General features: G+C 51.5%; 2 protein-coding genes across 5 annotated transcripts in view; one reads left to right on the forward strand and one right to left on the reverse strand.

Moving 5' to 3' along the window:
• Positions 1-9,063, forward strand: part of Sec14l5 (SEC14 like lipid binding 5) — a 37,804-nt gene extending 28,741 nt beyond the window's left edge. For both annotated transcript variants that reach the window (XM_029544604.1, XM_029544605.1), the window contains exons 9-16: positions 297-385; positions 476-546; positions 704-875; positions 2,970-3,104; positions 4,664-4,798; positions 5,129-5,356; positions 7,033-7,211; positions 8,750-9,063. In XM_029544604.1, the coding sequence (XP_029400464.1) occupies positions 297-385; positions 476-546; positions 704-875; positions 2,970-3,104; positions 4,664-4,798; positions 5,129-5,356; positions 7,033-7,211; positions 8,750-8,861 (1,121 nt within the window). In that variant the 3' untranslated portion in view covers positions 8,862-9,063. The remainder of the gene's footprint in view (positions 1-296; positions 386-475; positions 547-703; positions 876-2,969; positions 3,105-4,663; positions 4,799-5,128; positions 5,357-7,032; positions 7,212-8,749) is intronic.
• Positions 9,064-17,570: 8,507 nt separating this feature from the next.
• On the reverse strand, positions 17,571-26,016 carry Nagpa (N-acetylglucosamine-1-phosphodiester alpha-N-acetylglucosaminidase). 3 transcript variants are annotated; one of them, XM_029544548.1, is made up of 11 exons: positions 25,901-25,992; positions 25,345-25,803; positions 23,468-23,607; positions 22,025-22,133; positions 21,690-21,818; positions 20,821-21,026; positions 20,668-20,715; positions 19,808-19,909; positions 19,651-19,714; positions 18,205-18,346; positions 17,574-18,078 (listed from the first exon to the last, which is right to left on the reverse strand). In XM_029544548.1, the coding sequence occupies exons 1-11, from the start codon at positions 25,984-25,986 to the stop codon at positions 18,067-18,069; spliced, it is 1,497 nt and encodes a 498-aa protein (XP_029400408.1). In that variant the 5' UTR covers positions 25,987-25,992; the 3' UTR covers positions 17,574-18,066. The 3 variants fall into 3 exon arrangements, 2 of the variants coding, with proteins under 2 accessions (XP_021065245.1, XP_029400408.1); XM_021209586.2 differs by having other exon boundaries at positions 17,571-18,346; positions 25,901-26,016; XR_003844891.1 differs by lacking the exon at positions 17,574-18,078 and having other exon boundaries at positions 18,320-18,346; positions 20,821-21,040.
• Positions 26,017-26,403: the final 387 nt, after the last annotated feature.

Raw genomic sequence — 26,403 nt, forward strand, 5'->3', positions numbered from 1 at the left:
GGATTTCTAAGTTTGAGGCCAGCCTGGTCTACAAAGTGAGTTCCAGGACAGGCAGGGCTACACAGAGAAAAAGGTGTCCCTTCTAATTTTGGATGTGTTTCTGTGTTCTGTTTTCGAAAGGGGTGGCTAAGTGCTCTCAGAAGCTGGTGCAGTAAGTGCATCGGTCCCTCCCAGGTGACCTCAGCTCCTAGGCGGAGTTAGGTTCTTAAGCACGGCTTTGACTGATTCCAGTTATCAATACCTATTCCCCCCAAAAGATGTCTCTTCTCTTTTCTGGGCTTTGCCCACCCCAAAAGATGGCCGCCCCCTCTACATCCTGCGCCTGGGACAGATGGACACCAAAGGCCTGATGAAGGCAGTAGGAGAGGAAGCTCTGCTGCAGCACGTGAGTCAGGGGCGTTGTCTGGGCCCGTGTTGTTGGCCTGTGGCCTGCGCAGCATAATCAGCTGTTGTCAGTACCATGCCTGTCTTCTAGGTTCTTTCTGTCAACGAGGAAGGACAGAAGCGATGCGAAGGAAACACGAGAAAATTTGGCCGTCCCATCAGGCAAGAACCTGAGTTGGGGGCAAAAGGCCCAAAGCATGCTAATTAACATTTACTGCTTACTGCGCCTGTGTGTGGTCAGGTGGCTGGCTGGGTGGGTGCTGGAGGCCATGGGACGTGACAGAGTCAGATAGAGCCCGAGATCTTGTGTCTGTCACAGCTCCTGGACCTGCTTGCTGGACCTGGAGGGTCTCAACATGCGGCATTTGTGGCGACCTGGAGTGAAAGCTCTGCTGCGGATGATCGAGGTGGTGGAGGACAATTACCCCGAGACTCTGGGCAGGCTGCTCATCGTGCGTGCTCCCCGAGTCTTCCCAGTGCTATGGACACTGGTGAGAGCAAGAGCCAGAAGGGGGCCACATAAGGGGTGAATCTTGTACCTAAATGATCCTGAACGCACGGATCGGTGGAGATGATTCGGATCCAAGGTTATCGGAGTCTCCTTTCTAAGAGATGGAAATATGACTTGTTCGAATGGCCTGTGAATCCTAAGTTTTTAATTTTATGGTTTTGTGCATAGGTGTGGGTTCACTTAGGTGCATGTGTGTCAGGTGGATGTGCCCTTATGTGCATTTGGGTGACAGCCGGAGGTCAGAGGTCAACCTTGGGTGTGCTTTTCCTCAGGAGATTCCCTACCTCCTCTTTTAAGACAGCGCCTGCCACTCATTAGGCTAGGTTAGCTAGCCGGAGGCTCACCAGTTGCCCCTGCCCCCACAGTGCTGGGTTTAGAAAATGGGTGTGACCAAACCCAGCTGTTTTTTTGAATGTGTGTTCTGGGGATCCGAATTCAGTTCCTCATGCTCACCTGCCAAGCGCCTTACTGACTGAGCCATGCCGACAGCATGAATTGTGCACTTTGAAAAGTCAAGCCAATTAATCCCAGCACTCGGGAGGCAGAGGCAGGAGGATTTCTGAGTTCGAGGCCAGCCTGGTCTACCAAGTGAGTTCCAGGACAGCCAGGGCTATACAGAGAAACCCTGTCTCGAAAAACCAAAAAAAAAAAAAAGTCAAGCCAACCCGATGTAGTGGTGTGCACCTTTGATTCCAGCACTCAGGAGGCAGGGGGATTTCTGTGAGTTCTAGGCCAGTAGATCTATATGCTGAGTTCCAGGCCAGCCAGGTCTCCATAGTGAGACTCTGTCTTAAAATAAAAATCAAGTCTGGGCTGGCGAGAGGGAGCAGCAGGTAAGATTGCCTGATGGGTGCAAGCCTAGATCAATATATTTCTCATCAGGATGTCTTTTTCATAGAACTTTTTAAAAAAGTACTTTTTTGACATAAAATAGCAATATTTTAAATTGATGTCATGTTCTTTAAGTTTTCTATCTTGTTGAACTCTGAAGAAGTTATACAAATACATACATAACCTATATAAACACATACACAATCTATATAAACACACAATCTCACTCTTGTGGTTCTGGTTTCTCTCTTTCTTTTCTTTTCTTTTCTTTCTTTCTTTCTTTCTTTCTTTCTTTCTTTCTTTCTTTCTTTCTCTCTTTCTCTCTTTCTCTCTTTCTTTCTCTCTTCCTTTCTCTTTCTTTCTTTCTTTCTTTCTTTCTTTCTTTCTTTCTTTCTTTCTTTCTTTCTTTCTTTCTTTCTTCTGAAAGCATTTCATTTAACCCAAGCTAGCCTCAAATTCATTACTCACCCAACAGATAACCTTAAACGTCTAATGTTTCTGCTTCTATTGTCAAGAATGTTGAGATTATGGGCTTGTGCCATCATGCCTAGTTTATTCAGTACTTGGATCCAGTCAGGGCTGGAGACAGAGCTCAAGAGGTAAGAGGGTCTGTGACAAGCCTGGAGACCTCAGTTCCAACTCTAGGACACACTCACTGGGGTTCATAGAGCAGAGAATCATGGGGAAAAGGAGAAAAACAACTCCCAAAGGCTGTCCTTTGATTTTCACAAATGCCCACCCCAAAATAAATACATGCAAAAGAATTTTTTAAAGATCAATTCTGGCTGGGTGGTGGTGGCACATGCCTTTAATCCCAGCACTCAGGAGGCAGAGGCAGGTGGATTTCTGAGTTTGAGGCCAGCCTGGTCTACAGAGTGATTTCCAGGACAGTCAAGACTACACACAGGAAACCCTGTCTGGAAAACCAAAACCAAAACAAAGAGCTAGGTCTGCTGGTGCACACCTGTCGTCCCAGCACTTGGGAGGCTGAGGCAGGAAGAGCCTGAGTTTGATGATCCACAGAGTGAACCCTTCTCAAAAACAAAACAGAAAAGCCCAAACTAATAATCAATAAATAAATACAACCAAACCAGAATATAATACAAAGAATATAATATAATATAATATAATATAATAAGAATATAATATAATAATATAAGACAAAGGCAGTCAAGAAAGTGGCCAGTTCTCTGCTTTATGAATCCCACTGAGTAAACACAGACTCTCTTGTCCCTGCTCCCAGGTCAGCCCCTTCATCAATGAGAACACCAGACGGAAATTCCTCATCTACAGTGGCAGCAATTACCAGGGCCCTGGCGGCCTAGTGGACTATCTGGACAAGGATGTGATTCCTGACTTCCTCGGAGGGGAGAGTGTGGTGAGGCTGCGGCTGGTCCTGGGTCCCAGAAGCCAGTGGGCCCTGGGGTCAGGAAGCTGATGTGCAGTGCCTTAGGTGACCCCCTCCTGCTCTCGCCGTGGGGCGATGCTGGCTTTAAGTGGGGACAGGGTTGGCTGTAGAGGCTTCCCCAGAGAGATGACATCTCTTGAGGCGAACCAAAGGCAGTGAGGGCTGGAGGTGGTCTAGATTTAAGAGTACTGGCTGGGGCTGAAGCCATGGGTCTGCAGCTAAGGGCACTGGCTGCTTCCCCCCCCCGCCCCCCAGGACCTAGGTTTGATTCTCAGTCCCTACATGGTGGTTCACAACTAGCTGTAACTTCAGTCCCAGGGAGTCCGATGCCCTCTCCTGGTTTCCATAGACACCGCAGGCACGTGGTTCATAAACATGCACGTAGGCAAAACACCCATCCACATAAAAAAATAAATGTTAATAAGTTTAAAAAGTGAGTACTTGCTGTATACACCCCTCAGTTCTCCAGCACAGGCAGCAGGCGGCAGGCTGTGCCGCTTGTTGGTGAAATGGTTTTCTTAGAAACTGCCCTGCTTAGACGTGTTCTCTCTTGCGATACAAACGTCTGGTTTCTTTTTGGTCCAGTTCACTGAAGGACAATCGGCAAGGACCTTGCTCCGTTAGTCCCTCTCCCCTTTTGTTTTCAAAGTGAACCAAGAAAAACCGTTGTGTGTTGATGCTTGGGGTCTGAGATTTGGTCATCCAGGGTAGCTTTGGCTTGGAAACATCCATAGAACCAGATAGGTCCTTCACTGGACAGTTCCCACTGAGGAAGGGAGGATGCTGCACTCACTTCAAGGTTATTACGGAAGTGGGAACCACATCTAGACAGACAGCATGAAAAGGGTTCAGAGTGCACACACACATACACACACACACACAAAGTGAACACACATGCAATACATACACATACACATACACATATATGCACACACGAGTAAGCACATGCACACATATACATGCGTACACACATGCACATGTGCATTCACACACACACACACACACACACACACACACACACACACACACACACACCAGAGCGTGCATATGGAGGTTGGAGAAAAGCTCACAGGAGTCACTCTCTCTTCAACGTTTGGGCTCCGAGGATGAAACTCGGGTCTTTAGATTTGGTGGCAAGTGCCCTCACCCGCTGAACCTTGTCACCAGATTCTATTTGTTTTGCTTTTGAGAAGGGTCTCACTGTTTAGCCCAGGCTGAATGCTGGGACTACAGGCATGCACCATCACACTTGACTTGTAGTTTTGTGCCCTGACCAGCCATATTCTCCTGTGTGATCTTGGGAATGTAGCCTGGTCTTTCTAAGCCTCCATCCCTCCTCGTTACACGAGAAGAGTGCATTCACCCTGCTATTGGTTCTGTGGGTTTCAGAGGGTGGAGTCACAGAAGCCAGTGTCCAGCTCAATAGGGATCAACATCCTAAGCTTTTTCAGGGCTCACAGGACACCTAATGAGAGGCCAGAGGGGCCTCAGCAACCCCCTTTTTTTTTGTCTTTGAAACTTCTCCTCAGTGTAATGTTCCAGAAGGAGGGATGGTCCCCAAGTCCCTCTATCTGACAGAAGAGGAGCAGGAGCAGGCTGACCAGCTACAGCAGTGGAGTGAAACCTACCATTCTGCCAGTGTGCTCCGAGGGAGCCCCCATGAGGTACCTGGTGCCACCTGGCCTGAGAGGCCATGACTTGGGTGGTATCATGTTCCTTCAGATTGGGTATGTGGTGATTCCAGTCACTCGGTTTCAACTCTATCCAAGAGGCTCTGGGACATGGGATGATTGCAGAATCTCTGGGTGCCCTCAAACCCCAGGCACCCGCAGTTCACCCCAGGTGGCCAGGCCTTTCAGAAAGAGGGAGGGTTCTGGGTGGAGGGGATGATGGGAGAGTCTTAGCAGCTCATCCTGAACACAGGGAGACTGCTAGATGACCAGTGAGCGATACTGTGACCTTGGGACTCTTCCACCTTTTCTCCTGTGATGCAGGTTGCCATGGAGATACCAGAAGGGGAGTCAGTCATCACCTGGGACTTTGATATCCTCAGAGGGGATGTGGTGTTCAGTCTGTATCATGCAAAGCAGGCCCCCAAACTCAGTCCCCAGGAGCCTGGAGTTAGAGCCAGTGGGCAGCTGATTGACAAGAGCTGGATCCTGGGGGTGGATTACAGCCGTGTAGAGGCACCCCTCATCTGCCGGGAAGGGCAGAGCATTCAGGTGTGTAGCTGTGGGCTTTTCTTACTAACTTAGCATGGGGTGGTATCAACCCCTGCCCCCAGGGCTCTGGGGAGACAGCTGCAGACAAATGGGACATGCTTGCAGCCTCTGGAAAGCAGGGCAGCTGGGGAGAGGCACCCACAGTGCTTATGTAATAGGAGTCCCCCAACTGCAGAAGGCTATTTGGAGGGAGCATGGGGCACTCAGCTGAGAGGCCTGGGGGAGCTCTTACAGCCGCAGCTTCTCCATGGGAAAAGAAACAATGAAAGGGCCTAAGTAATCTCCATGTGGCCAGGGCCATCGATGAGAGCCAGGCAGTGAAGGGCTTGCTTTGCAGACACAAAGACTTAGGTTTGATTCTCAGAACCCATGGGAAAAGAGCCACATGCTGGGACACACACACGCACACGCATATGCACACACACACACACACACACACACACGTGCACGCGTACGCATACACACACATGCACATACATGCACGTGGGTGCCCCAAATGACTACAACTGGTGCCATTTAAATCAAACAAAGTTTCTCATCTCTAAATTCAGGAGGGCTACAGGTCCAAAGTTGAGGAGCCTGCAGGGGTTCTATAAAGATCCAGGGAGCATTCCTTCTTGCTCATTTGGTAGGTCTTTGCCTCATGGACATAGTGTTACAGGTGGAATATTACATCCCTGCACACATACATACATACTCTCAGGCATACAAACATATATGCACATGTACACAGACATTTACACATAAATATATACACACTTACACATAAATGCACACATATGTACATATAGACACACACGCACCAAAACACACATATACACTCATGCAGACAGATACACACACACACAGACAAATATACTCTGACACACATTTGTACACATACATACACACATTTACACATACACATGTATATACACATTTATACATAAACACTCACATGCACATATATGCACACACAAATACACACCTACCAAAACACACATATTATATACACACACATGTGCACACATGCATCAATACACACAGTGAGAGTCCTCTGGCTCCATGAGCATCATGGACCTTTCTGAAGGTTCACAGACAGCTCTGAACACCCCCTCAGTGTTTCCTCAGAGATGCCCACCTCTAACCTTCCCTCTTCCCCCTCCCCCACTCATGCCCACATTCTCCCTAACACCCACTTAGTGGCTCCTCTGAAGCCCCTGGGTTGCAGACCTCACTTAATCAGGGGACATGCTAGTGTCACTGCCCCCACATTAGGTGGGAAGCTCCAGTCCCTGGGATATGGCAGTCACCACAGGCAGGCTTAAAAGTGCACTTAGAAAGGGTTTCCTGGGATATCGGAAGGGTCCAAATAGAGAGAAATGTGTTTCCCAAGCCCGCTTACAGTAAATCCATGAAGGTTCAACCTCCCATTCCAGCTCCAGGAGAACCCAACTCTGTCTGGCCTTAGGAGTCCCCAGACTCCATCCTGTCCCCATAGACCCAGCCCCCCATCTTGTCCTCAGAGTACCCAGCCCCTCACACTATCTTTAGGAAGACCCAATCTCACCCCCAGTAGGACCCAGCTCCCCATCCTGTCCCCAGGGGGACTCAACACCCTATCTTGTTCCCAGGAAAACCCATCTCTCCATTCCTTCCCCAGGGGGACCTGGTCTTACTGTGGTTCTGTGTTTCAGGGCTCCCATGTTACTCAATGGCCTGGCACCTACCTGCTCCAGTGGCAGATTCACAGTCCCCCTGAGAGTGTGGCCTGCAGCCTCCCAGGTGTGGATGATGTCCTGACAGCTCTGCACAGCCCTGGCCCCAAGTGCAAGCTGCTGTACTACTGTGAAGTGCTGGCATCTGAAGACTTTAGGTAGGCGAGGCCGCCCACCAGTGCTAGGTGGGGCTATTTCTGTGATGTTGATGTTTCTGCAGTGGCGTGGGATCGGCTTCTCCTGGAATGGACATCAACAGCACTCCGTAGGAACTCAGAGGATATTGGAAACAGGCTCAGGCTGGGCCAGTGCTGGCATGTGCCTTTAATCCCAGTAGCACTCAGGAGGCAGAGGCGGATCTCTGAGTTCGAAGCCAGCCTGGTCTACAGAGAGAGAGAGAGTTCCAGGACAGTCAGGGCTACACAGAATAACCTCATATTGAAACAAACAGACAAACAAAACCAGAGGGGGTATGTGTGTGTGTGTGTGTGTGTGTGAGAGAGAGAGAGAGAGAGAGAGAGAGAGAGAGAGAGAGAGAGAGAGAGAGAGAGAGAGAGAAGCTCAATGCTGAACCTCCACCCTTCGTAGCTGCAGAGCTCAAAAGGACTGGGCCGGGGGAAGGAGAAGGGTCCTTATCACATGGACCATCCTTCAGTCCTAGAATTCCTCAGAGTTTGCAACCACTCTAAAATGTTCTAGAGCAGTGCCTTACAGAGAACTGTTAATGGGTTAAGAAGCCTTCCTCGGTTTCCCAGTTACCCTGTCTCTGAGGAGACAAATCAATTTGCCCCTCTGAGATTTTCAAAGACCAACTGTCAAGTGGGAACCAAGGAGGATATGGGTTACTGGGCACACAGTAGGTCCTCAGAAGTGAAGCAGGCAGCCAGGAGGTGGAGCTTGCAAAGTCTTCAATTTCTTCCCCATTCTCATAACTTTTCATTAGTGTTGAGTCAGGGTTATGAAATATAGCTAGCCTTGAACTCATGATGTGGCTGAGGAAGACCTTGATCTCCTCCTCCCTCCAGCTCCCTTAGTGCTGGGATCACACATGTGCACCACCATACCTGGCTTTATGTGGTGGTGGTGGTGGTGCTGGTGGTGGTGGTGGTGGTGGTGGTGGTGGTGGTGGTATCAAACCCAGGGTTTCATACATGCCAGGCAAGCACTCCAGAGGCTGAGACAGGAGGATTCCAAACTTGAGGCCAGTCTGGGTTAAATAATAAGAAGCTATCTCAGAAAACCTGAAGAAATTAGAAAGTTCTCTCAGGCCAGCTCTGATCTGATACCTGGAATGGGGTTAATGAGACAGAAGGTGCATCCTGGTGACCCAGGCTGGTCTGGAACTCACAATGCCCCTGCTTCTACCTCTTGAGTGCTGGGCTTGAAGCCTTGTGTCGCTATACTTAATTTTGACTGAAGGAGACCAGAGAGAAAGAGCCCAGAACTGAGACAATTCCAGACGGCGGGTTTTCTGCTCCATGCCAGTCAGGGCAGCTCTGACAGCTGCGGGACCAACTGGGCCTTGGGAGACTGGGTAGCTCATCTTCGCTCCCTATGGCGTCACTGGCTTTTCCCTCCGCGATGGTTAGCCCCGGTGAGGGTTAGCCTTGAGGAAGGAGCCCTGGGGGCCTCGTTTGCAGCAGTAACAGCTTTTGCCAGGAAGATAACTTAAGGTGTACACATGCTTGCTCCGCAGGGGCTCCATGTCCAGCCTGGAATCCTGTGCCAGCCGCTTCTCTCAGCTCAGCGCCACCACCTCCTCTTCCTCCTCTGGCCAGTCCCACAGTGGCTCGATGGTGTCCAGATAGCTGCTGGGCACATGCTGGCAGCCTGCGAGCTTCCGGCATCAGGTGGCGTTGAGAATGAGAATGAAGCCCATCTAGACACCTGGGACCCCGTTGGATGCAGATGGTGCAGTGCCACAGCTGGGGTGTGGTGACCCCACGGCAGGGACCCAGCTTGCTTCCTGCATGCAGAGGGAGCTTCGCTTCACGGCTCTTGAGGAGACAAAGGCACACAGACCCTTTACTTCTGACTTTCTTTTAAAAGCTGAGACTTCCGGGTGTTCTACCTCTTGTCCCCTGGATCTGGAGTCTAGGATGGGACCAGGACTGGGCACCCTCTCACCATTTGCTGTGGCTCCCTCCTCAGGGAGGCACGTTCTACCGCGGGGCCATCACTGTTTGGTGCCAGGAAAGTAGGAGAGGGAATGTCTCTTCCCAAAGTCCCAGGCCACTCAGAAGCTCTCCTTAGCCTGCTGGGACCTGGGTCCACGCTGAGCCAATCCCAGTTGCAGGGAGAGTTGCAAGGAGAGTGAAGGAGCACATGTTGCCAGCAGGGTCAGGTGTCTCTCTAATCTGGACCAAATCACTGTGATTTGGCCAGCTTGGATGACAGGACATTTCTGAGGCCAATCACGTGCTCTGGAAAGGGCAAGGCTGGCCGAAGGACTACTGGCGGATGGGTGACTGGGTTGATGGTCACCTTAGAGCTTCTTATTTAGCTGTTTGTGACGGAGCACTGCCTAAGGAGTTGTGATGGGAGGCAGGGCTCGGTTTCCTGCAGGAAACCGCCTCCCATGGACTGTAGTTCTGTTTCCCCCTCTGTGAAGTGCTTAGCCTTGATCACCCCTGACTTGAGGAACATAGGGAAGCCCAGGGCTTCTGCCTAGTTCCAGGCGATGATGGGGTAATGGGGTGACTCCAGCCATTCTTGTCTCCCTCCAGGGGTCTCTCCCTGAGGGGCTGCTCCCTTAAGCTTTCTGTTTTTTGTTTGTTTGTTTTGTTTTGTTTTTAAACTAAAAATCCCTACCTCTGAGTGTTGGACCTTCCTGGTCAGTCCAGGAGAACTTAGTTCGGGCGTGATTGGACTCAGAGTCTCAACTTGGTGCCGGGGATCCCCTGGGGTGGAGGTGGTCTCTCTATCCTGGAGCTGGTCTGACTCAGGGACTTTCTCCAAGGCTGACATGACTTTCCCAAACGCTGCACGGGGGAGTGGAGGGCCTTCTTGGAGACCAAGGACTTATCTCTTTTTATTTCCTGGATCCACAGAAGGCGAGAGGTCACTATTTGGTGACTTTCGGCCAGTCTCAGCCTTTCTTTGGTGTTTGGCCTAGAGAGTGGCATAGCATGTAGAAGTCAGGATTTCTGGTTTCCCTTAGCCCACACTGGTTTCCACCCCTGCCAACCAGCGCTGACCCACACCGCTGCCCTGGGTTTCTGCCCGCCTGAAGCTTTGGCACAGCTCCAGCCTGGCCCAGAAGCGCCTCATCTGCTCTTCTCTGTCAGCCCGGCATGGAATTGGGATTGTTTCTGCGGGTCAGCAGGCTGAGAGGGGTGATTTCTGCCTGTGGGGCCCAGTGAGCAAGCATGGACTTCATGTTGTCAGCAAGTCTAGAGCAGTAGGAGAGCCCTCCAGTGATGGAAAGAGTGGTCAGAATTCTGCCCTGTTCTGCTCTTCAGGAATAGCAATGGAGCACAGGGTGTGTGTGTGTGTGTGTGTGTGTGTGTGTGTGTGTGTGTGTGTCCTCTAGAGAGACACTGAAAACCAGTTGTCTCCAAATCACCAAGAACAGCAATTAGTAATATTTTCAATGACTATTATTATTATTATTAATTGTTATTACTATGATCATTAATTATTTGCTGTTGTTGCAGCGTAGAGACTCAAACCCAGGCCTTGTTCATGCTGGGCAATCAGTACCACTGAGCCACATGCAAGGTCCATTTCTGTGGCGAAGGTTTTTGTTTTTGTTTGGACATGGTTTCCTGTGTTCTGACCTTGAACTCTATGCAAGGCTAAGGATGACCTTAAGCTCCTGATCCTTCTGCTTCTGTCACTTGGATTTAGAGGCTGCTGGTGTGTGCCAGCATACCTATCATATGCTGGCTGTGTTCATGCTGGGCGAGCATTCTCCCACCATGCCTCATTCCCAGCCCATCTCAGTGACCTTTAAATGCACTGCTAACCCGAAGCTCCAACCAAAGCTTGACTCTGAGAAACGCTCAGGGGAGAAGCTGTCTGGCGGCCTTTGCACATTTGCCCTGCAGACACTGTCACAGAGTGTCACAGGGCCCTGAAGGTCTCTTCCTCTCTCTCCACCCCCAGCTAAAACCATTTGATCAAGGGGAATTGCTTGGTTCTTTGTTTGGGGTGGCAGAAAGGGGTCTTGCTGCAGGTATGGCTGGCCCAGCAGGGTCCCCAGCTGACCTCAGGCCTTTTGACTCAACATCTCTTTACACACTTGCCTCACACCCTCTCCCTGCTGGGAGGCAGCTTCAAAACTACTTGAGGGGTCCCAGAGTCTAAGAGAAAGATGCCCCTAACTACAATCTCCTAAAACATTCTCAATGGCTCTGCTCAGATCACATGTAGCACTCCCAGAGCAGCAAGGTCTGGGAAATACAAAGTCCTCTGGAAGGGGGCTGGGTCGTTACAGGAACAGATGGCTGTGGTGGCATCCACTGTGCCCTCCTACGTTGGCACTCGGGAAAGCCAGCAACTAAAAATAGCCCATGGGTGCTGGGGAGATGAATTGGGTGGTAAAATGGCTGTGGTAGAAGCATGATATCCCGAATTTGGATCCCCAGCAGCCATGTAAAAAGCCAGATGCAGGGATGCACACCTGTAGTCTCAGTGCTGGGTGGAGGCAGGAGGATACCTGGAGCTCACTGACCAGTATAGTTGAACTGGCGAATTCCATGTTCAGTGAGAGACCCTGTCTCAAAAAAGTGAACTGGAGAGCAAATGAAGACACCCAACACATGGCCTTCACACGTGCACACACATATACCACACATATGCACAAAATATCCCACAGAAGGGCCTGCCAAGCTGTCCATGACCTTTCCTTTCCCTACACCCCAGGGCAGAGAGGCGTGTGGTGTGGGTTTCTTTCTCCACTTTGTTCATTTGTCCACTGTGGCCAGATCAGAGCATCTTATAGCAATATGACTATAGTCTTGAAACCCCAGCCTCTCTTTCACTAGCTGTGAAACCTCGTGCAGGTGACTTGACTTCTCTGTGCCTCAATTTCCTCATCTGTAAAATGGGGACAGCAGTGCCTACCTCACCAGGTGACTGTGGGACAAAGAAGAATGTGGCTGGAAAGGCTTCCACATACAGGAAGCACTCAGGGGAGCACTGTTGGAATCGGGGGGGGGGGTGGCGTTTGAAGTAATGAGCGCTTTTCTGTCCTGGAATCCCGGACATTTCTCTTAACTCTGAAAAACTAATCATTCAGTAAGAACCATGTTCTTCTTTTCTTTGAGCTGGAGAAACAGGTGTCTGCTTAATCTTGAGATCTGACAGAAGCATTAAACACTTTACATTTGAATATCTGTCTGCTGTCAACTTCCTAGAACCCCTGTGGCTGTCCCGGGCTAGTTTCAGAATTTCTCAGCAGTAGCCAGATGTGGTAGGGCACACCTGTAATCCCAGCTCTTCCATGTAGGGAACCTCAAAAGTCAGTTCAAGACACCCCAAGGCCAAGTTCTCAGCACTAAGGAGATTTATTGCTACGGAGGGACTGGGGACAAGGGTAAGGGACAGAGACAGGAGATCTAGAATGAGGAAAGGGAACAAAGGAGGGGGAAGGGGGCAAGGAGAGGGAAGGGGTGTTTGTTCTGTGGAGACAAAGGACTGCCTCTGGGTAGAGGGGAGACAGGTGTAGCCCATAGAAAGTGGTGGTTTATAGAGGTAAGATGGGAAACCCCATGTTAGGATGAGGTGTTTAATTTTTATTTGGCATGTTAATTAGGGCAGTCAAAGGGGAATTTTGATTGCTGGACTTCAATACTTTGATAACTGGACCTTGGTAGGAGGAGGAAGTGGCCAAATAAGAGAATGGACCTTGGTGGCTGGCTTTAGTAAGGCAGAGAGAATGGGGGAGAAGGGCAAGGCCTGCCAGAGCCACATTTGTCATGCTGGGGGGGGGGCAGAGTCCACTTATTGGGAGGTGTCTTAGTCAGGGTTTCTATTCCTGCACAAACATCATGACCAAGAAGCAAGTTGGGGAGGAAAGGGTTTATTCGGCTAACACTTCCACACTGCTGTTCATCACCAAAGGAAGTCAGGACTGGAACTCAAGCAGGTCAGGGAGCAGGAGCTGATGCAGAGGCCATGGAGGGATGTTCTTTGCTGGCTTACTTCCCTTGGCTTGCTCAGCCTGCTCTCTTATAGAACCAAGACTACCAGCCCAGAGATGGCACCACCCACAAGGGGCCTTTGCCCCTTGATCACTGAGAAAATGCCTTACATCTAGATCTTGTGGAGGCATTTCCCCAACTGAAGCTCCTTTCTCTGTGATAACTCCAGCTGTGTCAAGTTGACACAAAACCAGCCAGTACAGGAGGTTGAGGCAGGAGAATCAACACGCATTTGAAGGCAGTCTGGTCTGTGTAGTGAATTCCAGGCCAGCTTGGGCCGCAACTCGAGACCCTGTTACTTACACACACACACACACACACACACACACACACACACACACACCCCACAAACAACACCACATACAACATCACAAACGAAACCCAGCTGGTTTTTCTGTGGGCTGAGCCACAGCTGATCTTTCTGCCTCAGAAATTGCCCAAGGCTCCACCTTGTCCCCCCAGGCAGGGCTAAGTGGGGTGCTGGTTACTGTGAGGGAGTTCCTCCTGTGCAGAGGGTGGAGGTGGGGGGAGCTGTCCTGTGGAAGGACAGAGGATGACTGGTTCCTCTGAGTGACCTGAAGGTTACTTATCTAGAACTCAGCCCTCAACCTTTGTTTGAAACACGGTCTCCCATGGCAGCCCAAGCTGGCCTGGATTTCCCTACTCAGCTGCTGCCAGTCATGCATTAACTCACCCAGTTATTCATTCATTCACTCATTCTTCATTCATTATTCACTCATTCATTCATTCACCCATTCATTCTTCATTCACTCATTCATTCATTCATTCATTCACTCATTCACTCATTCACTCACTGCTGTTCACCCATGAATTTCTCTGCAGCCAGGGAGAAAGGTGTACCAGTTGAAGACAAATCCCAAGAGGACATGGGCTGGGTTGAGGGCTGAGCTGCTGGCCCTGCTGACATCTTTCTCAGCCCTCAACCCTCCCCTGAGGCAAAACTCCAGTCCCCCGGGGGCCCTGAGCGGCTCCTTGGAGCGCTACCTCTGGGATGTCAGGGGACTGTCTTGGCAGAAGCAGCCACTGTGGGAGTTTGGGTAGGGTTTTGGTGGCAGGAACTACAGCTGCCAGGAGGTGAGGGTGGGTTGCCAGGGAGACAGGTGCTGTGGCTGACTACTCTCCAGCTGTTCTAGAACATGCTGGACCTACCAAGCTGTTTCCCGGGAGACACAGTGTGAAATCCTAGAGCTATTTTCTGGATTTCAGATTTTCCCAAAGACATGAACTCTTCTGAGAATCTATATAAGCCCTGGACACACTGGGCTTAATTTCCATAGCATCTTTTTAGATGTGGGAATTGGCCTTGGGCAGTGCCAATGTGACAGGATGCCTTCCCTTTTGTCCTCTACCAGCATTTTCTGGAGCCATCTCCTACACAAACCACTTGCCTAGGCTCTGCTGGGGTGGGCCAGCTACACACAGGGCTGTGACGAGAAGAAACAGTACTGATCCAGGCATGGTGGCACACACCTGTAATCCCAGCACTTAGGAGGCTGAGGTAAGAGGGTGGTGAGTTTGAAGCCAGCCTGGGCTACATATCAGGACATGATATAAACAACAAACAAACAAAAAGCCAGGCACAGTGGTTCACCAAGAAGAAACTGGGCCAACCTGGCTATACTGCAATTTCTATGCCAGTAACACCTTGTCTCTACAAATAAATTTTAAAAGGGGGATTAGGCCCGGCGTGGTGGCGCACACCTTTAGTCCCAGCACAGGCAGCAGAGGCAGGCGAACTTCTGAGTTCGAGGCCAGCCTGGTCTACAGAGTTAGTTCCAGGACAGACAGGACTACACAGAGAAACCCTGTCTCGAAAATCCAAAAAACAAAACAAAACAAAACCAAAACAAAACAAAAACCAAAGAATTTCCCTGGGAATGAATTGAAAAATAATGGTAATGGAGTGATTTCTTTGGTGGAGGAGAATTGTAGGGGGTGGTTCCGATGTTAAGGTCCTATTACCCAACTGGTTCTTGATCTGTCAGTAAAGAAAGCCATGGGCCAATTGCTGGGCAGAAGGTAGAGCTGGAACTTCTGGGTCCCAGGAGGAAAAGGCAGATGCAAGGGAGGAGAGGTGGAGTATTTGCCATGCTTTGGAGGGAGACGAACCCAGCAGCCATGTGAGGTCTCTGGAGGACCTGGGGCCTGGGGCCACGGCTACATGCGGGCAGTCAGGGATGTTTGGCAGGGGCTAGGTGGAAGTTTAGGGCAGGTGGGAGGAGTGGCGATAAAAATATTATTAAGGGCATACTTTTCCAGGTGGGAGATAGTAATACCCAGCAATTGTGTCCTAATGCACGTTGAAAAGGAACAAACTCTGGGTGTGTGTGTGTGTGTCCTTTGTCTGAGGATTCAAGTGAAGCTGGGTGGGGGTTGGTAGCGAAGTCACTTCCTGATAGAGAGTAAAACTACACTCTCTTTGAGACAGGGTTTAGCCCTGGCTGTCCTGGAACTCCCTCTGTAGACCAGGCTGGCCTCAAACTCAGAGATTCATTGCCCCTGCCTCCAAGTGCTGAAATTAAAGGCATGTGCTGCCACCACCTGGCTTTTGGTGACTTCAATTCAGCCCCATAGGGACCTTTCTATGTGGTTATTGTCAATCACTCTCATGCAGGTCTAGAATGGAAACAAGCAAGTGGGGAAACAAACAAATAAAAAATGTGGAGTTNGGGGCTGGTGAGATGGCTCAGTGGGTAAGAGCACCCGAGTGCTCTTCCAAAGGTGCAGAGTTCAAATCCCAGCAACCACATGGTGGCTCACAACCATCCTTAACAAGATCTGACTCCCTCTTCTGGGGTATCTGAGGACAGTTACAGTGTACTTACATATAATAAACAAATCTTTTTAAAAAAAATGTGGAGTTTGAGGTGAAAAAGAGCACCAGGGAACTTAGTATTGGAGCCAAGGGTTGATCTGAAGGAGGTAAGGAACCGTGCAGTGGGAACCACAATTTGGAAAGGGTGCTCTCAGGGCAACACCCACCCATAACTAGTCGTTTGCCTCCAACTTGTGAAAAGGGAAGGGCGTGGAATTTTCTGCTAGAAAGCAACAACAAAGGAAAGTGTCTGCACATGAGCCTAAGGGGATCAGGCTCCATCCCACATGGGTAATGAAACCTGGCAGTGTCGTCCGCATGGTTCTGACTTTAGAGTCACGAAGAATATACAAGTAAAGGGGCTTTGGTCACGTCCTCCTCGATTAAGGACAGTCACTGAGGCCAGGTGTGTGGAAGGGAGTCCCTGCAGGGAAGGCTCTGAGAGGCCATTGCCTGAAGCTGTGAAAGCGAAGTCTGCATTGCACTAGAGACTCCAAGATGTTAGAGGTGCCAGAGCCATGGGGTATCTGCCAAGGAGAGCTGCACACAGGGACCCAGGCCAAGAGAGAGAAGTATGTCGCGGCAGCAGAGCTGGAGGGAGGACATCTGAAGATCCCTTGACAGCAGACCCTGAGCTTCCGGTTTGGAGTCTCCCCTGCGGGGGGGGGGGGTGTCTCTGTCCTGCTTTGTTCCTGGCAATGCCCCCATTCCTCTTTTGGAATGGCAATGTATATACCATACCATTGTATGTTGGGCCTGCCTATGTCATTTGCCTTTTTATTTTACAGGGAGTTATAATTAACAGAGTGCCTTGGGCCTCCAAAAAGACTTTAAAAACAGCATTGAGACTGGGAAAGAGTATGGGGAAAGTTGGACCAAGAGCATTTTGGATTGTGATATGGCCGTAAGCCTATGGGGGGCAGGGATTGGAATGTGGTGGTTCCGGTGAGAATGGCTCCCATAGGCTCATCTGAATCCCCACCTGATGGAACCATTTGGGTAGGGTCAGAAGGGAGGTGTATCACTGGGGGTAAGTTTTGAGGTTCTCTCTCTCTCTCTCTCTCTCTCTCTCTCTCTCTCTCTCTCTCTCTCTCTCCCTCATCTGATCCCTTGCTCCATCATCATGGATTCTGACACCCCGAAACCCTAAGTCAAATTAAATTGCTTTCTTTGATATGTTGATGTTGCTTGGGTCTTGTTTTATCACAGCAATAGAAAAGTAACTAGGACAACCATCTATGGAAAATGGTGAGGGCCAATCAAATCCCTGCCTTTCAAGTGTAGCCTAGCCTGGCCTGCAGCAGCAGCACCGACTGGAGCTTGCAGGAACACAGAACGTGGCTGAGGTTACTTTTCTATTGCAGTGATAAAACATGACCCAAGCAACTTATCAAAGGAAGCATGGTCCCTGGGTGGCCTTGTGCCTGGCCATACCTGTGCAGCATTGGGTTAACAGGGGCACTGGGGAGCTGTTTCAAGTCCCCATGAGAGGCAGCAGCTCAGGACTCAGACCTCACACGCCCCCTGGTGGCTCGTTTTAGTATCCCAATTTATTCAAGTGTTAGAAAACTCCTTTAGGGAGCAAGACAACAAAAATAGGTCTGTAAACATGGCGACTTCCTTCCCTCCCCATCCCTTCTTATGAGGAGCTTCCTGTGACAGGATGCAGAGTTCTAGTTGGCTGTCCAGCAATGAGGCTGCATAAAAGGCAGAGTGCAGTGGCTGAGTCGTGTGTGTGTGTGTGTGTGTGTGTGTGTAAGTTTTTCTATTCCATCCCTGTGCAGGTGGAGAGTGGCCACTCTTGTCACGATGGGGTTACAGAGTTCCATTTGCTAGTGGCTTCCTGGGAGTCTTTGGCAGTGGCGAGACCCCTGTGGGAGACAGGCCTCTAGGCAGCAGATATAGGCGAGCGGGGAGGCAGGCGCAGGCTCTCCAGAGCTCTGTATTGCTGGGGTGGCATGAGCCACGGCATGGGGACAGGAGGAGCGTGGCCAGCAAGGGTTAGGGTGCACAGCATCCATGTCAGTGGCCTCACAGCATCCCCTGTGAAAGTGAGGAGCAGGGACAAGATTATCTGGAGTGTGCCGTTGGGGCAGCTCTTCAGTCCTTGAAGGGGTTTCAAGTTTCCTCCGCGTGCTCCTTCTCTGCAGCCAGCACTTCCCCATTCACCTCCTGCAGTGGGTGATACACATAGTCTCCATCGAGGTGCCGGTTCCTCTCAGTCCTGGAGCCCAGGAACAAGGATACGTTGAGCCCAGTGCTGATCAGTAGCAGGAAAATTAGTGTGAGGGTGAGAGCCAGCCAGGTGGTCCTGGGATAGAAAAGAGAGACTTGAGGAGGGAGCGGGCAGCCAGAACCCACACTGGGAATGCTGAGCCCAGTAGGCAGGGAGGGGAGTGGGTATACTGAAGACACATGCAGGGAATATCAGAGGCAGTCTCTGATGTTTTAAGGATGTTTAAAAATGTTTTTAGGAGCTGGGGAAATAGTTCATGCTTGTCTTGTAAAATGAAGGCCAATTTAAGTCCAGCAGGCTGGGTGTGGTGCCTTTAATCCCAGCACTTGGGAGGCAGAAACAGGCGGGTTTCTGTGAGTTTAAGGTCAGGCTGGTCTACAGAGAGAGTTCCAGGACAGCCAGGGTGTATACACACGCACACACACACACACACACACACACACACACACACACACACATCTAATGTGAATGTTACTGCTTTTAGATGGTTCCTATTTTTTGCAGTACTGGGAATTGAACCTGGGTCCTTGTGCATGCTAGGCAATCACTCTACCACTGAGCTACATCCTAACCTCCTCCCTCCTGCCCCTTACTTTTTATGTTGCAACAGGATTTCACAAAGTTGCTCAGGTTGGTCTTGAACTCAATATGTAGTTTAAGCTGGCCTTGAATTTGCTATCTTCATGCCTCAGCTTCCTGGAGTAGCTAGGATGACAGGCTTGTGCCAGAAGGTCCAGCTCAAGAACATAGGGGCTCAGCCTGCTTGCTTGCCTGCCTGTCTGTCTGTCTGTCTACCTATCATCTATCTCTTGCCGTAGGTACCCCAGGTTGGCCTGAGACTCCCTAACATTCTTGAACTCGTGACCCTTCTGCTTCTACCTCCCAAGAGCTGGAATTACAGGCACGTGCCACCATGCCGGGTTATGATATGAAATGCTGGGGATTGAACCTAGGGCTTTCTACATGTCAGGCAATCAATCTGCCAATTGAGCCACACCCCCTGCTTCACAATTCTTTCCATGAGTCCTGTGGGGATGGAGCTGGAGACCCAGGAAACAGCAGAAAGGAAGCAACAACAACACAAAGCCTAAATACATGGAAGGATCCAGAAGTAAGGTGAGGCCCTCCAGTCTCTACGGCCCTGCTCCACCATCTAAGTGGAGTCTCTGCAGCCAGAGACATGAAGCCCACGGCCTGCTGCCTTTGAGTTCCACTGGGCAGTGGCTCAGGGTCTTTCCTGGATGCCAGTTTTACCTCTGACTGTCCCTGAGCTTGCAAAAGAGAGGGTAACCTGCAACTCCCTGGCCTGGCTGGTGCCTGGACAGACACCGTGCCTCATGGATAGGACATGGGGGCTCAGCCTCTGCTGAGACACCTACCTGGTGAAAGGAGCCAGCTCTCCTGCCCTCGGCGTGGCCTCAGTTGGCTGGAGACACTGACTCACTGCAAGACACCAGAAAGAAGGGCTGGGGAGAGTCCATCTACCCCAGACCTGCCCCAAGGGTTCCCAGCTCAAGAACCTTCAAGGCCCCGTACCTTGGGAGACGCTGCAGTTGCCAGTCTGTGGGTCACAAGGACACTGGTGCTCACACTGGCAGGGCCTCTGGCAACCTGGCCCATACCAGCCCAGAGGACACTCTGTGGAGAGGAGATGGTGGCAGGGAGGTCTCACCTTGGGCGGCATGGTCTCCTGTTTTAGACAGCCTGGCTCCTGGGTGTGTGCACAGCCACACTGAAGGAGATGCCCCCAGATCCTTGGGGCCCAACCCTCCAAGATTAACTGGCTGCAAACAGGGCTGTGGCTCAGTTTCTAAGGTGCTTGCTGGATATACATGGGGCCCTGGGTTTGACATCTAGCACCCTATAAGCTGGTGCTATGCCTATAACCCCAGCGCTTGAGAGGAGAAGCAGGAAGCAGGCCATTCTCAGTTACATAGTAAGTTAGAGAACTGTGTGGGCTGTATAAGACCTTGTCTCAGATAAACACCAAGAATGCCGCCTAGATTTAAGGTGGACTCTAGAACTTATAACCATAAAGGGATGAAGAAACCCTGAATCAGAAGTCCACTGAGGCGGATGCTGAAACGACCCCACCCATGCCTAGGATCACCAGGAGCTGCTTTCCAGGAGTTAAGGACATTGGTGTATCTCCCTCTGGGTGTGGCCTGGCCACACTTTGGTTTTTGCTATTGGTCCTTAGAGTTGAGTGGACAATACCGAAAATCTGGCCCCCTACTTGGTGGGAATCTTTCAGTAGGAAGGACATTGGGTGATCCACATGTGAAATGAGGAAAGGCTCTGAAGGCAAGTTCCAAGCCAGAAGGAGGGGCGAAGCGTCGTAACAGCTGTGTGCAGCCGGGCCACCCTCTCCAGGAGTGTTTGCAGGCAGCTCTCACCTTCACTGCAGTTGGATCCTGTCCACCCAGCATCACAGTGGCAGCCAGCTGCCAAAGCAAGACCACAGAGGCTGGGTAAGGACACAGGCGGGAGTCTGGCACGGGTAAGCTGGGGTCCCGCGAGCACCACCCTCCTGTGGACTCCCCACTCACTCTCTGTGCACAGTCCATGCTGGCTGCAATTGGAGGGGCCACAGTCCAGCTCGCTGCAGGCCTCGCCCCGCCAGAATCGGCTGGTGCATTCGCAGTGGCCATCCACACAGGTCCCGTGGCCACTGCAGTCGGGTGGCTGGCAGCGCGGTTCATGGACACACACCACAGTGGACACTTGGCGGGGACAGCGCCACATGTTGTCCTGGCTGTGGGGGATTCACTGTGAGAAGAGGTCTAGGCCTTGGTGCTGGTCCTTGCTGCAGCCTATAAAGGCTGTCCAGTTTGCCTCCCTCTCCATTCTGACAGTCGTGCGTGCATGCATGCGTGCATGCGTGCGCATAGAGTCAGGCCAACCTTAGGTACCTGGCATTTAAAACTTTATCTATCTCTCTCTGGCCTGGACCTCACCAAAAAGTAGGTTAGGCTGGCTGGCCAGAGTGTCAGGATTCACCCGACCCTTCCTCAGCAAGGCTGGGATTGCAAGCCTGTGCCCCTCGCTCGGATCTGGCTTTGTATATGGGTTTCGGGGTTTGAATTCAGGTCCTCTGCTTGCAAGGCAGGTACTCTTCCTCCTGAGCTATAGCTCCTGCCTCTCCCTGGGCCACTTAGAGGATTTCCTCATTGCGTACAGTTTGTCTTCTGGTGAAGGCTCCCTCAACCCAGGCCAGCCATCTCCTCAGATCTTACTTCACTGTCCTCAGGGAGGCCTTTCCTGTCCTGTCTCAGGTTTCCAGGAATGGGCCGTGCAGCACCTGTGCAGCAAGAGATCTTGGCTCTTCTGTTCACGTTTGGATACCCAGAGCCTGGCGCACAACAGGGTCTCAGTACTGACCGAGTGAGACAGTCTGAGGTGGCTCAGGGGCTCTTACCAGTGATCTGAAGGGTAACTGGCTAGGGTCCCATTGAGCACAAAGGTAGCAGAACCGCCTCCATCCAGGTTGATGGCATTGACGACATCTTGTCGAAGCAGGAACTCTGCCATCTCCCATAGGTTGAGGCTGTGCAGAGGGGGTATGTAGCTGAGCCCCCGTGGTCTCTGGCTTAACTGTCTTCCTTCATTAGCAGGTAGATGCTATTGCCTCCACTGAGGCAGACGAAACTTCCAAAATGGCCCGAACGCTGTCTTGTCCCACCCATACCCCAGAAATGACTGGAAGGTAGGGGCGGCTGAGTGCAAACACCCCTGAGGATCCCTGGGACTCACCCACGCTGTTCTGTCTGTCCATCGGCATGGAAGAGTATAAGCTGCCCCTTACGGTCATGACCCACGGCTGTCCTGGCTGACATCACATTCACAAATTTGCTAAAAGAACCTAAAGGAGAAGGGCCTAGGGTGGTTACCCAGCTCTCCAGGGGACCCTTAGGCCTCCCGACTTTCTCTCTTTTGATGGCTCCTTCCCTCGTGCATGTGAGGCAAGTGCTGGATCACTGAGCCACATCCCGGCTGCACCTCCAGTGAGCTTCCATGCCACAGCCAGAACACACTGCATGTGATCTCAGTCTCCAGAAACTTCTATGTTGGTGGGAGGATTTCACAGGCCTTGCCTGAGGCCCCAGGCCTCACTTCTGTCCTTGTTCACCCAGCAGCTACTCTCTGCCTAGGGCCTTGCAGGCTGCCCTGGGCCTGGGAACCACAGGCCTCTGCCCTGAGTTCTTCTGATAGCTGTTCCTTTGACTCAAAGACAGCCTCTTGAGTCTCCCTCTCCCCCTACTCTGTACCCTGAAATAGCCAGATTCTCAGGACCAAAGCGGCCTTTCCCACCCCGGTATTTTCCACTCTGGAGGTACACATGCCCGTGGAGGTCAGAGAATAACCCTGGGTGTCGGTCCTCAGGTGCTGCCCACTTCCTGTTTGAGACAGGTCTCTTGTTAGCTTGGAATATCACCATGTGACCGTGGATCTGCCTATCCCTGCCTCCCAGCTCCATCCCTGGGACTGCAAGTGTGCATCCCAGCACTTGGCTTTTTATGTTTCTTTCTGGGGCTCGAACTCAGGTCCTCTCACTTTCAAGGCAAATACTTTACTGACCAAGCCAACTCACCAGCCCATCCCCAAGTGGCCCTTAACCTTGAGTGTCCAACAGAGTCGCCAAGGGAGTGCCTGCACACCCAAGTTGTTAGGATTTAACCAGTGGTTTTTGAATGGGAGGGTTAGGGAGGGTGGACTCATGGCTCTGCATTTATGATAAACTCTTAGGCCATGTGGAGGCCACCATGCAGCAATTCTGCAGCACTCTCCTCATACCTGTGCTTCTGGTCCCCACCGGTCCCCTTTCTCCTGTTTCTTTCTTGGCACTTGTCACAATTTTCCAGCTATTGCCAAGTATTCTCCTTCTACATTATACATACGACTGCATCCCCGTGACTCTCACTGTAGTGCTAAGCACTAAATAGCTGCTCAGTAAATGTTTGGGAACACTAAAGAATAACCCACTCACACTGTTCCTGGGTCTGAAGAGACCTGATGCTGAGGGCCGGGAAAGTGGCTCAGTGGAGAAAGTGCCTCCCATCACACTTGACAGTCCGAGTTCAATACTCAGGACTCACATGGCCAAAGGAGAGGAACATGTGTGCCCACCCCCTGCATGCACAAAGTAAACAAATCAAAACATAATACAAATAAAAAAGGACGCCTGTGCTCCCTGACCTGTCTCCTGTGTCTCGTCGCACTCGGTGGCTTGGCTCTCGTTGATGTAGATGCTTCCATTGCGGATGAGCCACACGACTCCGCTCAGCAGCTGCACGAATGGATTCACGGGGTCCAGAACCTCCTCCTCAGACAGGTACCTGGAAGCATGGAGGCAGGAGGTTCACTCGTTGGCAAGAGCAGCTTTGGGTACCGGGGGGCTTCTTGATGCTCACTTTTCTACAGTCTTCCTGATCCTGAACTTAGCATCTGTGAGACTCTACTGCCCTGGCGTCTGTCTGTCAGCACCGGCCATCTGGAGCTCCACAGACACTTGGAGACAACCACACACAGACTTCAGGTTCCTGAAGGCATAGCCTCAGCCAGGCCATTCGAAATGGTTTGTGCAACTATTCCTACCTTGGCCAGAAGGAGTGCATATCTCGATAGTCTAGGAGGACTTTGTTGTGATGCATGCTAAAGAGACAAGGCTGTGATTGGTGCAAACACAAACCTTCATTTGCACCCGAGGCGTACTGTGATTGGTGCACACACCCCTTCTCTGGATATATAGGCAGGTGTTCAGTTCAGTTGGAGTGTGAGCTGGAAGATGCTCTCCTGTGTGCCTACGTTAGACACCATGAAAGAACCTTCTCCTCGTGCCATCTTTAGTAACTTGTGCTGACCTCATAATACAAAGAAGCAGCAGTGAGCTACACGTGGACAGAGCAGGCAGCCACTTGGCGGTGAACAAGGGAGGATGGGCTGGAAAGACAGCGCATTGGGTAAAAGCCTTCCCACCACGCGTGCGGACCTGCCTTCAGATCCCCAGCACCCGTGTGAAAGCTGGCCGAAACAGCACACACTGTAGCCTTCATGCTGGGGTGAGGTGGACAGGGGGAAGCAGGAGGGCCCTGGGGTTTGCCAGCCAGCCAGGTTAACTGAACCAGTGAACTCTAGATTCAGATTTTGTGTCAGAAAATAAGATGGAGGAAAAGAGAAGACTAGAAGACATTTGAAATCAAACTCTGGCCTCCACACAGGCACACACACACACACACAGTAGGAGGTGATCAGGCCGGTGGACCATTGTAAAAGAGCAATAGGGGTACTGAGACAGTGGTCATGGCAACAAGTCTGGAAGGGGAGCCCAAGAGAGGAACAAGGGAGATGGCTGGAATGTAGAGAGGTTGAAGGACAGAGCCAGGGAAGAGAAACTGCAGGCGCTGGTCACTGGCAGAGTTTTTAGGATCTGTGACAACCTAAGATCAACAGTGGTGACACTGGCTGATGTTGAAGGATGAAGAGCCAGATACATGGAAAGGCCCAGAAATTGCAACCAAGGGCTGCTAAGAGCTGGGGAAAGCCCACTTCCCAGACGGAATCTTGGAAGAGAACTGGAACACCAGATGGCGCTACCTTCTACTCCTGCCTCCCTGCTGTCAACTCTGGCTGCTGTCAAATTTGAAGAACTACACAAACTGCCAAAGGCAGCCCTCAAACAAGCTCCTTGCCTACCCTGGGTTTCTATCAGGACAGCAAAAGGCCTCCAGCTAGCTGCCTGGGACTGCTCCATAAACTCTACACTATTTCCAATAGGTTCCATGGCTTCGCTGAACACGAAATGTTTGTTTTCTCTAATACTACACAAAGTTCGCTAGGGCACAAACTGTGTTCAGGCTCACGGTCGCCTCCCCAAGTTCCCACACACGACCTGATCACAGAACCATTATTCAGTGACACATAAGTAAACTTAAAGGAAAGAAGGTGTCAGCGTCACTACTCTGAATATGAATGACAGGAAGTTTGGTTAGGTGACCTGGACTCGAAGGCATGGCTCTAAAAGAACATCAGAGACCCTCTGCCCTCGACAGCCCCAGGGCTCCCCGCCTCCATACCCGGTGACTAAGGTCCCGTCGCTTCGGATCCCGAACTGCGCGTTCTGCAGTCCCCCAGAGCTGCTCACCAGCCGCCCGTCGCTCACCACGTTCCCCAGGCACTCGCCAGTGCCCATGCGGAAGAAGCCACCGTTCTGAGCGACGCGGCAACCGGCAGGGACGGCCGTGTCCTCCACAGTAGCGCGGCGCCTCTGCGCGCAGCCCCCGGCTCCTCCGGGCTCCAGCACCGAGAAAGTGCGTAGGGGATCGGCGACCCGCGTCAGGTGGCCGGCCACCGCGCGTCCCTCAAAGTGCGACACGAAGGTGCGCACGGCCGCGCGGTGGCTGGCGCCGGGGTTCGTGGGTGGCGGAGGCCAGCTCTCCTGCTCTGGGCTACCTGAGCGCAGCCGGGCGCAGTCTCGCGAGGGACGTCTGCGCGCTAGTGGGTAAGGCAGAAGCAGGTCATCGTCGCGGGAAACCCTGCAGGGACGGGGCGATCGTGAGGTCGGAGGGCTGTGCCTGAGAGCGCTCAGGAGAGGGGGACCCCAGCCAGGCTGGCCCCGGCGGCTGCACTCACCCGAAGCCTAGGCTGCACCACGCCACCCCGAGCAAGCCGAGCAGCGCGGGTATGAAGAACAGCCCCGGCCCCCTGGGCGCCGCCATATTGGATTGGTGCTCCGGTCACGTGGGCTCGCCCCACGTGATTCCAGGCCAGGCTGTTGGGTGCTTTCAGGTACCAAGGACCTGAATACCTTCCTGCTTGTGAGATTACGCATTCGAATTCCATTAGGGAGGGTAAGGCTGGAAGGGAGATAGATAGCCTTTTATTTTCATATTATGTCAAGCTTATAGAAAATTGCAAGAACAGATGCTGGGTATGTGTAAGTCGGTACAGGACTTGCTTAAAGCCCTAGGTTCCTTCTGTGTTGAACAAACCAGAAGTGGTGACCCATGCCACAATCCCAGCATTCAGCAGAGGCAGGAGAATCAGAAATTAAAGGTTATTCTTAGCTACATAGTTAGTTTGAGACCAGTCTGGACTACTTGAGACTTTATCTTAAAGACAAGAGGAGGAGGAGG

The sequence above is a fragment of the Mus pahari genome, chromosome 12 (genome assembly GCF_900095145.1).
Source record: "Mus pahari chromosome 12, PAHARI_EIJ_v1.1, whole genome shotgun sequence".
NCBI lineage: Eukaryota > Metazoa > Chordata > Mammalia > Rodentia > Muridae > Mus > Mus pahari.

What these genes read in the sequence shown, in the direction of transcription:
- Nagpa (XM_021209586.2), bottom strand. Translation starts at nt 25,986, where the DNA reads ATGGCGGCGCCCAGGGGGCCGGGGCTGTTCTTCATACCCGCGCTGCTC. An exon ending in GGACAGACAGAACAGCGTGG is followed by an intron (nt 21,819 to 22,024) that starts GTGAGTCCCAGG and finishes CCCTCTGCACAG; the next exon opens with CCTCAACCTATGGGAGATGG. An exon ending in GCATGGACTGTGCACAGAGA is followed by an intron (nt 20,716 to 20,820) that starts GTGAGTGGGGAG and finishes TTGCTTTGGCAG; the next exon opens with CTGGCTGCCACTGTGATGCT.